This window comes from Schistocerca gregaria, chromosome 5 (assembly GCF_023897955.1).
Source record: "Schistocerca gregaria isolate iqSchGreg1 chromosome 5, iqSchGreg1.2, whole genome shotgun sequence".
NCBI classification, from domain to species: Eukaryota; Metazoa; Arthropoda; class Insecta; order Orthoptera; family Acrididae; genus Schistocerca; species Schistocerca gregaria.
In genome coordinates, this window is record NC_064924.1 from 519979190 (window position 1) to 519997037 (window position 17848).

The 17848-nt window shown below is 38.4% G+C and overlaps 1 protein-coding gene across 1 annotated transcript in view; it reads right to left on the reverse strand.

The window, feature by feature from the left end:
* LOC126272768 (tubulin beta chain) overlaps positions 1–17848 on the reverse strand; it is a 98536-nt gene that overhangs the window by 12686 nt on the left and 68002 nt on the right. Inside the window, exon 5 of the mRNA XM_049975905.1 lies at positions 7096–7348. Coding sequence (XP_049831862.1) covers positions 7096–7348 — 253 coding nt within the window. The remainder of the gene's footprint in view (positions 1–7095; positions 7349–17848) is intronic.

Sequence of the window (17848 nt, forward strand, 5' to 3'; positions counted from 1 at the left end):
GGCCTGAACAGTTTATGGAAATGCATGAAAACAGTACAATTTTTGTGCATTAATGTCTTTAAGGCAATAGAAATCAAGCTGTATGGACATTTTTATTAATATAAAAATAGATCAAAATCATACATAGATGATCATTTATTATATTTGTGTATCTGACACAGGATATGCAGTATTTTTATTTTTGTGGATTTCACTTACAAAATAAATCATGACACTTCAAACCTCCGGTCTGTGAATTTTTCTGCACAATATGTTCTCTCAAAAATGACAGTATTATTGGATCTTTCCCTAGTTAACAGTTGTGTCCTAAAGGTGAATCATCAAGTGTGTGATTAAGTGGACAAAAATAATTTTGTTGCATTCACATTTGTCACTAAACTGTGTTTTGCTATCACTTTTAGATTCGGATTAACTGTCAATTTCATTCTTGTTGAGACATGAGACTGTAGTGTTATGCTTGCTGATGTGGATGGCTCAAGACTGTTGTTGCCCAGAAGCTTTTGCTTAGAACAGTATGAACAACACATCATTGTACAGTGGAGAAGCTTTTATTCTGTAATCAATAACACTAGACAATGGTGGATAGATGGGCACAAGTGGATTAGACTGATGCCTGAATTACTGTGTGTCTAAGAAGTTCCCATGTCTCTTTATCAAAACAGTATCTTGAACTGGAGTTCTGACATATAAGAGCTATACATCCAATAGCTCTGTGTGTGTGCTATTGTGCTTTACACAGAGGTCTGTGTGTCTCCATGCCCTCCTTGACATATTGCAGAACATCTTCGAAGTTATGCTTCATCAACACTTCCAAGTAATTTATCATCAGCCATGTACCAACAATGAGCTACAGGGGATTTAATTACTCCCCATAATGAGTTGTCTGGTATGGTAAGATCATGGTGGCAGTTTCAATGAGGATGGAGATGGTTCTGAACCACATACTATCCAGAAGTCTCAAAACTGCTTATCAAAGAACTTGCATAACCAAAAGTCAGTGTGTACTAGAGGTCAGTCCTGCTGCAACCACATAGAATCTATGATTCCCTTTCAGTTAAGCTGTGGTATTAACCACATTTGAAACATGTCAAAATATGGTTTACTATTCATGTAACTTTTAAAAAATAGGATATAAAGAAGTTTCATGATTACATTCTGGTCTATATCATAACATTCCTTTCCAACTCTCACTAATAATGACATTTTTCATGTGACAAAAAATCAATTTCCCTCCTGTGTGAACTATGATATATTGCACATTCATCATTGCTCCATGCTGTCATCAGGTAATTCAGTCACAAACATTGGTCTAAATCCATTTACAAACACTGGTCTAAATTCTTTCATTCTTAAGTCTTTTTTCATGTGGTCATGCAAAACTAAGTTCAGTTGCTCTTTTGCAAACGGATTTTATTAAAGACCACTCAGTTCATTGAGCCACAGTGGCACACATTTCCTCTCACATTATCTTATAACCACTAAGTGGCTTGCTTTTGATGCTGTCTGAAATGAAACCACATTTCTGCCAATCAAGTAGGAGTGCCTTGTGAGGCGGAGTTTTGCCGAAGCGATCTCTAAACTTACTCATCATCTCTGTTACTTTTGCATGTCTGGTGACATTTGTGCACCCCACAGGTGTAACAAATCACTCGTCAACAGTGTGTGTCCACTCACATCAGTCATGGCTTCGTAACTTGAAAAGACACGATACTGAAGTGAAACAATACAGTACTGGCAACATATTTTGGCAGCTTCGAAGGAGGGATAGCATTAACTATTTATTTTCCTAATTGTGCAAAGTCAAAAGTGGACAAATTTCTCAGAGAACCTGTGCTCTGTTGACACTGAAACTAAGTGAAGATGGTATTCGGGCCTTAAACTCCAACCACTTGCTGCAAATTGCATTAATGTATTTATAAAAACATTTTGAGAATAATATAAGTGAAATTAGGGCATGTACTGAAGCATACAGTCAGTCCGTTTTTCCTTGTCCTTGGAAGAATGCAACAGGACAGGAACTTGTTAATCCCTGTATGAAGTGCAGGTGGTTTATGATAGGAATGAAAATTACTCTTCCACCAGAACTCCCAGTGATGTGTTCCATTTTCTATGATGTATTTACAAACAGATCACTCGAATATGAAACAAATTAATTAATAAAATTAAATAAGCATTGCAATCTCTGAAGTGTGCATTCCATGAGTGAGTTGATAGGTCAGATGAATCTTCCACAGTACCACATTATTCAAAACCGTCTCAATTCTTTGTCAAGAAGTAAGGCCAGCTGTACTTATACATCTATATTCTGTGCAGATGATGCTGTCATTTACTGCCTAGTAAAGTCATCAAAAGGTCAAAATCAGTTGCAGAATGATTTAGATAAGGTATCTGTATGCCATGAAAACTGGCAATTGACTCTAAATAATGAGAAAAGTGAAGTCATAACACAAAGAGGAATCCATTAAATTTCAATTACACAGCAAATCAAACAACTGTAAAGGCTGTAAATTCAACTAAATATTTAGTTATTACAATTACGAATAACTTAAATTGGATTGATCACATAGATTATGTTGTGGTGAGGGTGAACCAAAGACAGTGATTTATTGGCAGAACACTTCAAAAATGCAACAGGTTCTCTGAAGAGGCTGTTTACACTATGCTTGGCCACCCTCTTCTGCTGTATTGCCATGCCGTGTGGGATCTGCATCAGATAGGATTCATGGAGGACATTGAAAAAATTCAAAGAAAGACAGCTTGTCTTGTACTATCATGAAACGGGGGAGAGAGTGCCACGGATATGATACACAAATTGGGGTGATAATAATTAAAACAAAGGCATATTTTGTTGTGACATGATCTCATGAAGTTTGAGTCACGAACTTTCTCCTCAGTGTTTGTTGGCGCCCACCTACGGAGGGAAAATAATAATCATAATAAAATAAGAGAAATCAAAGCTCACACAGAAAGATTTAATTTTTTGTTTATCAAGTATGTGTTTGAGAGTGGAACGGTAGAGAAATTGCTTCAAAGTGGTTCAATGACCTCTCTGGCCAGGCACTTAATTGTGAATTGTAAGATACTCATGTAGATGTAGGTTAAAATGGATGCAGGTTGCAATTGTTACCCAGAGGTGTTTGCTGGCGGCTTGTAAACTGTCAGTGTTTCTTAATCCATCACTGCAGCACAGCATAGTCATCTAGCTGAAGGACCTTTTTTTAAACTTAATTTTTTTAAACTCATAGCCATTTTCACTTTCTTCTTACTGGTTATACAGAAGCATAACATTATCTTGCATCCATCAGTATATATCTGCTCAATTTAACGACTTCTATGTAATCTGCTGATAAGCATAATACATCTCTAATATTATATCTGCTCTTTTATTTTCCTGTATAGATATTCCAAATCAATCCTTTTTACTAATGAGACTTCTTATACTTGGTTAAAAGACACTAAATGTGTTTTCTTTAATACTCATGGCTTTGTCCAATGTGCAGTACTTAGTTTTGCTAGTTTCCATTTAAATCAGAACAATTTCTAAACTGAAGCTCTTGTCACTTGGACAAATTTGCTAAAATTAAGTCCTAGGAAACATGATGGATATCACTGAGCTAAGATGACTACTACTTTGCTCAGATTGGATGCTTTTGGCAATTATCTGTGCAAGCAACCTCTTACCAAAAGCATTCAGATGTAAAAGAATGAGGGATGATGCATCAGTCACACTCATGTGAGAATGTTTTTGTATCCTTAAAATATTCTGAGCTTTATTGTAACATGTTTCACAGAATGCTTCACCAAGGGTTTATCACAAAGCTCAGAGAGAGACACTTTGGTAAATTCCATAGAATAGGTAATTTTCTCATAGATAACTGTGTAGTTAACAATGGACAATATTTATCCACACTTGCACTATGTACTTTTGCAGGGAAAGATAAACATGCAGACTGAAGCAAAGGCTGTTCTTTATTGTCAATGACAAGTGTGCTCACTTGTTGTGGTAGTACCAGTGATGTCAATCCCCATGATGCAACCACATTAGCCCCCTCGTTTTTTTTTTTTTAAAAAAAAAAAAAACTTTTAGTCCTTGGTACTTGGGGGAACTGGCACTTGACTTGTCTGCCAGTTCTCATGAAGACAGCCTGTGACATTTGTCTGCTTTATTTCTTCTTTGATAGTCCATGGTATGAGTGCACTGCATTGTGGAACTGGCTGAATAATGGGGAGTGGAACTTCAACACCGACTACTTTAAATAATGTAGCCAACAGTTGCATTTCATAGTTCTTTACTTTTGGTGTTCACAACTCTCCCCCCCCCCCCCCCCCCCCCCTAATAATACACAGTTATACAGCCAGTGCACTATTGTTTAACTTTCGATAGGCCTCTTTAATAGGTTGCAGGCAAACATCCACATAATGCTACAATAGATTTAGATAAGATACCTAAGATTTAGATAAGATACCTGTATAGTTCACAAATTGGCAGTTGATCTTAAATAATGGAAGTTGAGAGAGCATCTGTGATGAGTGCTAAAGGAAATATGTAAAACTTCTGTTACACAATAAGTCAATCAAATCTAATTGAGTTAAATACCTAGGAATTACAATTACAAACAACTTAAATTGGAGAGAACACATAGAAAATTATGTGTGGAAGGCAAACCAATGACTGCATTTTATTGGCAGAAAACTTAGAAAATGTAACAGATCTACAAAAGAGACTGCTTACACTGTGTTCTCTGTCCAGTTTTGGAGTACTGCTGCACATTGGGGGATCCTTACCAGAAAGAATGAACAGACTACATTGAGGTGGTTCAAAGGAGGACAGCACATTTTGCATTACTGAGAAACAGAGGAGAAGGTGCCAAGGACATGATACAAGATTTGGGATGGACATCATTAAAGCAAAGACATTTCTCAGTGCAGCGGGATCTTCTCATGAAATTTCAATCACCAACTTTCTCCTCTGAATGCAAAAATATTTTGTTGATGCCAACCTACTTAGGGAGAAATGATCATCATAATAAAGTATGGGAAATCAGAGCTTGCTCAAAAAGACGTAAATGTTTGTTTTTCCGCATGCAGTGTGACAGTGGAATAATAGAGAATTATTGTGAAGGTGGTTTGATGAACCCACTCCTGGATACGTGTGATTTGCAAAGTATCCATGTAGCTGTAGATGTAGAAGTAGTCTTAATTTGCTACCTTAATATCTGTTGCATCAGTCCACAATTGTAGGCAGTCCCTAAGTACAATCCAGATAGATTCAAGTCCTTAGCCAAGTCAATAATACCCTGAAACCACTGACAGAGAGAGGCATATAACAGAACATTTAGTGGACTAATGATAACTTGCAGCATCCCCTCAGCTGAGGAGGGCAGCTGTCAGCCAATGGCCATGGTCGCTATGTAGGTGCCTCTGGCAGCAGGGTGTGGAATGTTTGGTGCCAACCTATGAATTATGAAGTGACACTTCTAGCATGGGGCAAGTGTACCTGTACCTATGTGTGTACTTCTGAACTTCTTAGGTAGTTTGATTGCTTCGTCTACAGCCTCCAAAGCACTGAAGTTATTAGTGTTGTAGCACCACCTATACTATTTCACTGACTTGGAAAGCTTGAGTGTAATCCAGTCTTCTGAAACATTCTTAACATTACTAGTGCAAACTCTAGGTCACAATTGTGGTAATTCTTCTTGTGCTACTGCCAAATCAGCCTGAAGCTTCATTATTAGCTGCTCTTTTTCTAGTAACGATAACTGATTTCCAAAAAAATCACTTTAAATCTTAATTTCACAAAGATGCATACTCTATTTCAAACAACCAAAAATGACCTTTCTTTAGCACCCAAAGTGTACCTTACTAATTGTACTCTGCATGAAATACTGTGAGCAAATTTCCTTGGGGTCTAGTTGGATAACTCTTGAAAAGGAAGTCAACGTATAGATAAACTCACTGGGTTCAGCTAAAGACAAATGTGTTGTCTTATTTTGTATGTTTTTATTCCTGGTTGTCTTGCAGAATTATCCCCTGTGGTGGTGCAAAAAAGTGTTTATTCAACAAAAGGAGTGAGTAGTGAGAACATTGATTGAATCCAGGACACCTATTTTGTTTATTTTTACTCCTTATGCTTCCTGCCATCATTGAGAATGTTTGACTTGTAAGAAGGTAATAGGTTGTATGCTGCAGATAAAAGCTCTTTAAGTACTAGTTAGTCAATTTGAGAACCAGCCAGAGAATTTATAATGATCTTGAAGTTCTAACACTCACTTCTCAATACATTTACTCCTACTGATTTTTGTTGCTGATCAAAAAAGTCAGTTTCAAATGAACTGTGATCAAAAAAATAACAATAGAAGAGACAAAAATAATTTTCATGAAGACTTTCCTACCTTATCTAGAGTTCAAATTGGATTTATGTTCTCTGGTGCAAAGGTCTTCTTATGCTCCCATTAAACACAAAGCAAGAAACTCAGAATTCCTATCACTTAAAAACAAAATCAAAAATTCCTCTCATTAGCCACTCTTTTTACAAACTGCCATTTTATTTAGATTACATGATTGGAAATCCTGATAGCTACAATAGAAGTATCTGTGTTCATTTTAAAGGTGCATGACAAGTAACAATGCATTATAAACATTTATCTGTTGTTACAGATGAAGGTAACTATACAAATGAAAATATTATGCTACCAATAAACTAACACTGTAATTATACAAATCTCTAAATAATAAAAAGCAGTAACTCTAGGTATGACAGTGCATCCCTCATCAAGTGAGAATCCCATGTTGATTCAATCTAATTTTACATGAGATATCTTTGCAGGCAGTCTCTAACCCAGATCTGTGGACTGAAGGTGTTACATTATGGATCTGGACTGGGACTGTGAAATCAACTTCTAGTTACAGACCTATTTCAGTCCTATCAATTTTTGGCAGTCACCTGTGATATAAGTTCTGGCTACAGTTTAAAAAGGGAAATTATACTCTTAATGTGATACAAGTGACAGATACCATTCTGTTGACTTACTGTAATGGAGGCACACACATATGTAAAAGCAAGCTAAGCAAGTTAATTAATTAAATAAACATCACCTCTTTCATAGACATGCGCCCTCTGAAGATGGCTGCCACAGTGAGATATCGACCATGTCTGGGGTCACAAGCTGTCATCATATTTTTTGCATCAAACATCTGCTGCGTGAGTTCCGGTACAGTTAAAGCTCTGTACTGCTGAGACCCACGTGATGTCAAGGGAGCAAATCCAGGCATGAAAAAATGCAAACGGGGAAATGGGACCATATTTACAGCAAGCTTGCGAAGATCAGCATTTAATTGTCCAGGGAACCTGAAATTTAAAAGTAAACATATAGTATTTTGTAAATAAAATAGAAAGAAACTTCCACATGGGAAAAATATATCAAAAACAAAGATTCCAAGACTTACCAAGCGGGAAAGCGCCGGCAGACAGGCACATGAACAAAACACACAAACACACACACAGAATTACGAGCTTTCGCAACTGGCAGTTGCTTCGTCAGGCAAAGAGGGAAGGAGAGGGAAAAATGAAAGGATGTGGGTTTTAAGGGAGAGGGTAAGGAGTCATTCCAATCCCGGGAGCAGAAAGACTTCCCTTAGGGGAAAAAAAAAGGACAGGTGCACACTCGCACATACACACACACACACAATCTAAATAATTTCTTATTCTTCTAGTAGAAATAAAAAAATGATACATGTTTAAAAAGCTAAAGAAAATACAACGGAAAATCTAGGATCGAATGTAACAATATTATGAAAAGGAAAGTTGCTATTCACCATATAGAGGAGACGGATACCTTCATCAACAACACACACATACACATACACACACACACACACACACACACACACACACACACACACACACACACATACACACACACATGAACGTAGACTCAGGAAACTGAAACCACAATGCGAGCAGCAGCACCAGTGCACGATGGGAGTGGCGACTGGGTGGGGGTAAGGAAGAGGCTGGGGCTTGGAGGGAAGGGATATTATGATGGGGATGGTGGACAGAAAAGTACTGCCTTCAACATGCAAACTAACCTTATATCTGCAGAAAAAACTGCAGTCCACCATCTAAAAACTGATCCTGGCCTTATAATCTTACTTGCAGACAAAGGCCCTATCACTGTTGTTTTGAACTGCAAGGATTACCTGGCAAAAGGACTCCTCCAGCAGTCAGATACTTCCACCTACAAACAAACCTTGCCACAGTGACCCCATTCCGGAAATCTAGCAGGATCTCCAGTCACTACTCAAATCCTTAGGCCCATTCCAGAACCTCTCTCTAGAGTCAATCTCTCTACTCACCCCTGCCATTCCCCACATTCCTACCTTCTATATGCTTCGTAAAGTCCATAAACCTAACCACCCAGGATGCCTCATTGTGGCTGGTTACTGTGCCCCCACTGAGAGAATCTCTGCTCTCATAGACTAACACCTTCAATATATTACCTGGAACCTTCCCTTCTATATAAAAGATAGGAACCATTTCCTCCACTGACTCTCCACAGTTCCTATCCCTTTACCACATAGTGCCCTGTTCATCACTATTGATGCCACCTCCCTTTATACTAATGTTCCTAATGCCCATGGCCTTACCACTATTGAACACTACCTTTCCCAATGCCCAACAGATTCCAAACCAACAACCTTCTTCCTAGTCGCCATGACCAAGTGTGTCCTCACCCACAATTACTTCTCCTTTGAAGGCATTACCTACAAACAGATCTAGGTATGTATATGGGCACCCACATGGCATCATCCAATGCCAACCTATTCATGAGCCACTTAGAGGAATCCTTCCTAAAAACCCAGAATCCTAAACCCCTCACCTGGTACAGATTCATTGATGACATCTCTGCAATCTGGACTGAGGGTGAGGATACCCTATCCACATTCCTCCACAACCTCAACAACTTCTCCCCCATTTGCTTCACCTGGTCCTACTCATCCCAACAAGCCACCTTCATAGATGTTGACTTCCACCTCACCTACAGCAGTACCTCCGTCCATGCCAAACCTACTAACCACCAGCAATACCTCCACTTCGACAGCTGCCCTAGCCACCTGTGGTCGCTGCATCTGCAGTGATGAGCACTCCCTCTTGAAATATACTGAAGGTCTCACTGAAGGCTTCACAGAACGTAATTATCCTCCCAACCTTGTACAAAAACAAATCTCCTGAGCCTTATCTTTCCAGTCTCACACTGTCTGATCACAGAGAAGCATTCCCTTCATAACTGAGTATGTCTCCTGTACTGTATGTATTTAAACTCACAGACTGATTACGTGTGTGCTACTAGTGTGATTCACAACTCAAACAATTATTTATCATTGTGGTTTATGGAATGTCACAGGACTTCTATATGGAATATCATAATTTGCTAGAATGTTCTATGTATGTATCAATAAGACCACTCTCTACTCATACAATAAAGGTGCTTTCAGCATGAAGTGTAAGTTCTTGTTGATGACCCAGTCCTCATAATGTATTTGATTCTGGATTGTGTGTGATGCAGATTGGTGGAGATATCCAGTTATCTCAAACATTAAAACCACAGTGGCTGCAATAAGGTTACATAAAACCAGTCATCTTGATGGGCAGGAACCCAAATACAAATAGTACATTCCCCCTATGGTCTACATTGTCAAGGCACCAATGAAATCAAAAGAATTGCCAAGTGATATGTCCACCAGACATCTAGCAGTATATGTGGGAGATGCTGACCAGTATCCAGCAAAAAGTTTGAAGGGATTCAGTTGCGTCACGAAGCACAAATAGTGGCATGACATGTTGTGTCTCACTGATGTGTATATTTACTTGGATGGTACAACCCAACTGTGGTTTAATAACAATGAAGAAGTGAAAATTAAGAAAACATTCAGCAACAAGCAGAGGGAAGTTTGCACAGCTGAAAAACAACTGAAGTAAGGAGCCCAACACCAAAGACAAATGACACAGTTGTCAACACAGACTATTTAAGCACAATGTCACACTTTGAACCTGAATGTGATGGAGGTCAGCAATTTTCACACCCAGTGAAGGGTTTGTTAGAGGACTCCTTTCAAGAACTTCAACAAAGGAATTCATTAAGTGGTGTCAGTACATCTAGGCACTGTATGATATGGGAGTAAGCCAAGTTATGCCTGAAAGACTTCCAAATTTCATAATGTTGGTCATCGTGGAAGACCATCACAATGTCACATTGCAATATGGCAAATAGTAATAGAGAAATATGTGGTTTATAGTGCCTGTTAACGTAATACCCAGATGGCTGGAAGTAGCAGCATTCAATGCCATACCCAGCCAGGAAGTGATATCATAGGTAATTCTCAAAGAGATTCATCAGTCATAGGCACCAATCTCTAGAATACATGCCAACATTGAGGAATAGACCTTTGTGTTGATGACCATTGCTGCACCATAACTGAGCTGGATCTTCAGTGCATCACAGTCATTTCTGATCACTATACACAGATTCCAGCCATTTGCCCAGCAGTAAATCTGTAAAACTTAATGAGCTGACCATATATGGGGGCTGCCACAGATGAAAATCCTACACAGACAGCAGCTGCTAAGATGACAGGAAGGCAAAGTCCTAGCCAATGCTTTTCTTTGTTCCCTCTCACTCCCAGCCATCAGCCTAGCCCTCCCTTCCCTTGTCCACTTCTTTTCTCCTCTCACCAACTCCTTTGACATGACCCCTCACCCCATTCAAGCTGCAGTGCTTATATTACATTTACTCTTTACAGTATTTATATTCTACCCAGCAATTTCCATTACCATATTTAACTCGAGTCTTTGTATTAAACGGATCTTGACTTTTCCTCTACATGTACAGATCATAGTGTGCTGTGGAAAGTTATGTAAATGCTTTGTCTGAAAGAGCAATGGCTTTTCCCACAGTACTTGTTCTCCTCCCATTATACTACACTTATATACATAAAGTACTCTACAAATAATTTTTATGACTGTCAATAAGTGTAAATCAGAACTACAATTTCTTAGCAGGGCTGTATTTAATTTATCTATCTAGCTACCTCTGTTGAATTTCCCCAACCAATGAAATTTTATGATGTGAACTCAACCAACAGTCTGGTTCTTGCCACCTCAGATTTTGATAGTTTTTTGTATACTGACAGTAGCAGTTGTTTACATGAATAATGACAAAATTACAATTCTGGAAATTCCTGGGTGAAAGAGTACATAAAATAAGTGAAAGACAACCACTTGTGTGTATTCTCACTAAAAAAAGAGCAAGAGCTCAAAAGCTAATGTTAATTGTTTTCTATTATGTGTTTCTATGCACCACATAGCAGCCCTCTGCAGGTAAATGACTGCCTTTCCCCTCATTTATCATTAATATCAAAATTAAAATGATCATATCACAAAAAATATTTGACTTAAATACCTTAAAATTGAAAAATTTCATTGAGTTTCTTGTAAGTTTAAAAATCTGTGCTACTTGGTCATATTCAAATAAAAGCGAGAAATTTTCCTGAACATTTTTTTAAATTTCAAAATGAGAATTTATTATTTCTTTGAAAGAAATGTACATTAGTCACACATTATTTATTAATGTGTGTGCCAAATTTGTTAATGGTACTCCATTGGGAATATACTGGAACAAATTTAGTAGTAAGTGTAACCTCCAGTGCCTAGTCTGTTATGTCTTTGACTTAGTCATAAGTTGTAATGGAACCTGAAGCTTCAAAAACCAGATAAATACTTCTGCAACATGTGCACCAAACAGCGCAGGTGGAGCAGTTCTTGGAATAAGGAGATACTTGGTGAATTGAGTGGCCTGCCTGTTCCCTGACTAAAATCCCATCGAGCACACATCTCAACGGTGAGACATATTTCAGCATGTCCATGTCCACCACGACCATCCAACAGCTGTCAACTGTGCTGGTGGAGGAAAGAAATGTCCTACCATAAGAACTCCTTACTAATTTCATGGCCAGCATGATAACATGTTGCAGAGCATAGATTACACACCAATAAGAACAGTGCACACCTTTTGCAATGTCCAGGGGAACATCATGAATTGTGCTGCTGACTTCAATGTAATCCTTATCTTTTAATAAAAGAGTCATTTTCTGTTTGTCTCATTGTATGTTTCTTTCAGTTACCTGTATCAATTCTCGGTACCTATGATCCAACTTTCATCCAGTTGTTACTTGGCAGTGACACAACAAGCACAAATGTTCTTCAGTTATGCATACTGGTGTACTTAAAAATGCGTTATTTGAGTGCCTTGGAATGACAAACTTACTAGATTAAAACTTTTTGCTAGACAGGTACCAAACCTGGGATCTTCGCCTTTCATGTGCAAGTGTTCTACTGACTCAGCTTTCCAAGCCATATTCTTTCTCCAGGAGTGCTAGTCCTGCAAGGTAAGCAAGAAAAATATAATCTTATTAGAATCTAACATTATTTACTGCACTCATCTTTTAAAGGATATAACTTTGTCCTCTCAAGCAATAGTGATAGATTATTCATACAACAATGTGTTCTTTTCCAATGTAATCTATGAATCTTTTCACTTCTTTTCCTTTGATATTCTGTGTTCTTCCAGTTACAGTTGCGAGATTTAATTTTCTTGGAGCTGTCAGTTTACCTGGTATTCTTGGGTATGAAGTAGATGGAGCTGGTCCATAAATGATGCATAAATAAAAGCTTTACTCCTTCTTTTGCATCTCTTGATATCACACAAGGCTTCCATCATTTGTTGTAATAATAAGTAACAAATTCTATAACCTGTACAAAAGCATGGCATCTACATCTGGAGCCACTTGAATTGTGTGAGGATCAAAATCCTTAAAATGAGAAATAACTTTTGTCTTGACTTTGGCTTTGCTCATAGGACTAAATAGATGATACTTCTAACTCCCTGTGACACAGCTTAATAAAATATTTTTGGCAAGCTCCTTTATTCTGCTGCAAGTTCACCATTTGTCACATAGACAAAAGTGACTGATTGTATATTTGTTTAAATTCCTCACACAATTGGAAGGAAAATACTTGGTCATACTGCTGCCACAGCTGATTAATATGAATGTTAAGAACAGCACCTCAACCGTAATTTTAGGTTCATTTATTAAGCCACAACTGCTTTCATTCTATATCCACAGGTGGCAACTGATGGACTATGGTGCTGCTCTGGACAATGGTATGTCAAAAAATGACTTCCAAAATTTTTTGAAACTATAGATTACTCAAGTAAATTATTAAATGCCGGCCGCGGTGGTCTCGCGGTTTTAGGTGCGCAGTCCGGAACCGTGCGACTGCTACGGTCGCAGGTTCGAATCCTGCCTCGGGCATGGATGTGTGTGATGTCCTTAGGTTAGTTAGGTTTAAGTAGCTCTAAGTTCTAGTGGACTGATGACCACAGCAGTTTAGTCCCATAGTGCTCAGAGCCATTTGAACCATTTGAATTATTAAATTTTTTTCTATAGGTAACAATATGTTTGAGCATCACCCGTTTCATTATTATAGTATTTTTAGAGCTTTAATTGTGTGACTGATGTTGTTGTTGTAGTCTTCAGTCCTGAGACTGGTTTGATGCAGCTCTCCATGCTACTCTATCCTGTGCAAGCTTCTTCATCTCCCAGTACCTACTGCAACCTACATAATTCTGAATCTGCTTAGTGTATTCGTCTCTTGGTCTCCCTCTACGATTTTTACCCCCCACGCTGCCCTCCAAATACTAAATTGGTGATCCCTCGATGTCTCAGAACATGTCCTACCAACCGATCCCTTCTTCTAGTCAAGTTGTGCCACAAGCTCCTCTTCTCCCCAATTCTATTCAATACCTCCTCATTAGTTATGTGATCAACCCATCTAATCTTCAACATTCTTCTGTACCACCACATTTCGAAAGCTTCTATTCTACTCTTGTCTAAGCTATTTATCGTCCATGTTTCACTTCCATACATGGCTATAACCCATACAAATACTTTCAGAAACGACTTCCTGACACTTAAATCAATACTCGATGTTAACAAATGTCTCTTCTTAAGAAATGCTTTCCTTGCCATTGACAGTCTACATCTTATATCCTATCTACTTCAACCATCATCAGTTATTTTTCTCCCCAAATAGCAAAACTCCTTTACTACTTTAAGTGTGTCATTTCCTAATCTAATTCCCTCAGCATCACCCGACTCAATTCGACTACATTCCGTTATCCTCGTTTTGCTTTTGTTGATGTTCATCTTATACCCTCCTTTCAAGACACTGTCCATTCTGTTCAACTGCTCTTCCAAGTCCTTTACTGTCTCTGACAGAACTACAATGTCATCAGCGAACCTCAAAGTTTTTATTTCTTCTCCATGGATTTTAATACCTACTCCATACTTTTCTTTTGTTTCCTTTACTGCTTGCTCAATATACAGATTGAATAACATTGGGGAGAGACTGCAACCCTGTCTCACTCCCTTCCCAACCACTGCTTCCCTTTCATGTCCCTTGACTCTTATAACCGCCATCTGGTTTCTGTACAAATTGTAAATAGCCTTTCGCTCCCTGTATTTTATGCCTGCCACCTTCAGAATTTGAAAGAGAGTATTCCAATTAACATTGTCAAAAGCTTCCTCTAAGCCTACAAATGCTAGAAACGTAGGTTTGCCTTTTCTTAATCTTTTTCTAAGATAAGTCATAGGGTCAGTATTGCCTCATGTGTTCCAACATTTCTATGGAATCCAAACTGATCTTCCCCGAGGTCGGATTCTACTAGTTTTTCCATTCGTCTGAAAAGAATTCGCATTAGTATTTTGCAGCTGTCACTTATTAAACTGATAGTTTGGTAATTTTCACATCTGTCAACACCTGCTTTCTTTGGGATTGGGATTATTATATTCTTCTTGAAGTCTGAGGGTATTTTGCCTGTCTCATACATTTTGCTCACCAGATGGTAGAGTTTTGTCAGGACCGGCTCTCCCAAGGTTGTCAGTAGTTCTAATGGAATGTTGTCTACTCCAGGGGCCTTGTTTCGACTCAGGTCTTTCAGTGCTCTGTCAAAATCTACACACAGCATCGTATCTCCCATTTCATTTTCATCTACATCCTCTTCCATTTCCATAATATTGTCCTCAAGTACATCGCCCTTGTATAGACCCTCTATATACTCCTTCCACCTTTCTGCTTTCCCTTCTTTGCTTAAAACTGGGTTTCCATCAAAGCACTTGATATTCATGCAAGTGGTTCTCCTTTCTCCAAAGGGCTCTTTAATTTTCCTGTAGGCAGTATGTATCTTACCCCTAGTGAGATAAGCCTCTACATCCTTACATTTGTCCTCTAGCCATCCCTGCTTAGCCATTCTGCACTTCCTGTCGATATTTTTGAGACGTTTGTATTCCTTTTTGCCTGCTTCATTTACTGCATTTTTTATATTTTCTCCTTTCATCAATTAAATTCAATATTTCTTCTGTTACCCAAGGGTTTCTACTAGCCCTCGTCTTTTTACCTACTTGATCCTCTGCTGCCTTCACTATTTCATCCCTCAAAGCTACCCTTTCTTCTTCTACTGTATTTCTTTCGCCCCATTCCTGTCAATTGTTCTCTTATGCTCTCCCTGAAACTCTGTACAATGTCCTTCTTTCATGATTCTTAAACCAAGTATTAACTATGATTAAGGTGGCTTCCTATTTCATTTTTTAGCCCCAATCCATATTAACCTACTATGTTTCCTTCTCTCCCTTTTCCTTCTGATGAATTCCAGTCACCCATGACTATTAAATTTTCATCTCCCTTCACTACCTGAATAATTTCTTGTATCTCATCATACATTTCATCAATTTCTTCGTCATCTGCAGAGCTAGTTGGCATACAAACTTGTACTACTGTAGTAGGCATGGGCTTCGTGTTTGTCTTGGCCACAATAATGAGTTCACTATGCTGTTTGTAGTAGCTTACTCATACCCCTATTTTTTTTATTCATTGTTAAATGTACTCCTGCATTACCCCTATTTGATTTTGTATTTATAACCCTGTATTCACCTGACCAGAAGTCTTGTTCCTCCTGTCACCGAACTTCACTAATTCCCTCTATATCTAACTTTAACCTATCCATTTCCCTTTTTAAATTTAAGGGATCTGACATTCCATGCTCCGATCCATAGAATGCCAGTTTTCTTTCTCCTGATAACAACGTTCTCTTGAGTAGTCCCCGTCCGGAGATCCAAATGGGGGACTATTTTACCTCCGTAATATTTTACCCAAGAGGATGCCATCATCATTTAATCATACAGTAAAGCTGCATGCCCTCAGGAAAAATTACGGCTGTAGTTTCCCCTTGCTTTCAGCCATTCACAGTACCAGAACAGCAAGGCCATTTTGGTTAGTGTTACAAGGCCAGATCAGTCAATCAACAAGACTGTTGCCCCAGAAACTACTGAAAAGGCTGCTGCCCCTCTTCAGGAACCACACGTTTATCTGGCCTCTCAACAGATACCCCTCCGTTGTGGTTGCACCTTTGGTACGGCTATCTGTATCGTTGAGGCACGCAAGCCGCCCCACCAATGGCAAGGTCCATGGTTCATGATTCGAGTTCTTAATGTTTAGTACAAAAATTAATTACGTAGCTGCTATACTGTGTAGCACTGGACAAAGTGTTGGTGAGCATGGATGGAAGGGAGCAAGCTGGATGGCCAGTACAGCGTGTTATGTCAATTCACATAAAAGCTCTATACGTGCGAAGGCAACACAAGAATTTTATATAATGCAATAGGAAATTTTATAAACCAGTATCTGACTATGGCAACCAATGAAGCCTATTTTAATTGGAGCATGCATATTATTTTTAACACAGTTTTTGTGCTCATAGATGAAAGCTTAACACCACTTCAAGAAGCTTTAATGTGAATTTACAATTTTATCTTTTAGGTACATTTCACGGTGATGGCAACCTGTTAAATTGAAGCAGTTCCTTTGTGGTATGTTGACATACACTTTGACATAGAAGCAGTCCTGCTGTGGTACATTTGGCACACACTTTGTGCCAGGAGGTAGTATTTTAGTAAAGAGAAAATTTAAATAAAAGAGACATATTTTATTGTTACTTCATCAGTAATGGTTGCATATCATATGAAGCACTTATTAATCTATTTTCTCATTGTCAAGGCTTATAACTACTTTTTGTATCAATATGGATCCTAAAAAGTGTGAAGTTGATAGTGAAAGAAGGAAGTTTTTAACTGAGTGGACTGAAAAATATTGTTTATGCTGTCTCACAGGCCTAGAGCTGTTCCAGTATCCCTCATGTACAACAAAACTGATGCTCTTGTTAAAAGCGCTAATTTAAAGTGATGCAATGAAACAACTCACCAGCAGTTCTATGAAAATTTCCTTGGGTACTGAAGCTCATGAAGAGAACCTCCAGGCATATCTAGGTTAGTACCAAAAAAAATCATATCCTTATTAAACCACTCTATGAGCAGGCTAGAAAAATCTGCTGAAGCAGCACTGCGTATGTGTTGGATGCTTAATAAACACCAATAGCCATTTTCAGACCCTTTGACAGTAAAAACATGTATGTTGGAACAGCCAAGCCACCAACTGAAGAGAAAAAGGATGATGTTGCTGCACTTCAAGGTATTCCATTGTCAGTAAGTAGCAATGCCAGAAGAACCAAAATTTTGATTGCTGACAATAAAAGTAGTTTGCTCAAACTTTTCCAGAAGACACTTGGGTAAGCCACTGCACTTGATGAATCATGTAACATTGTTGATGAAGAACAAATGTCTACTTCTGTGTAATTTTTGAATACTGAAAGTAAAGCACTTAGGGAAGAACTGCCGG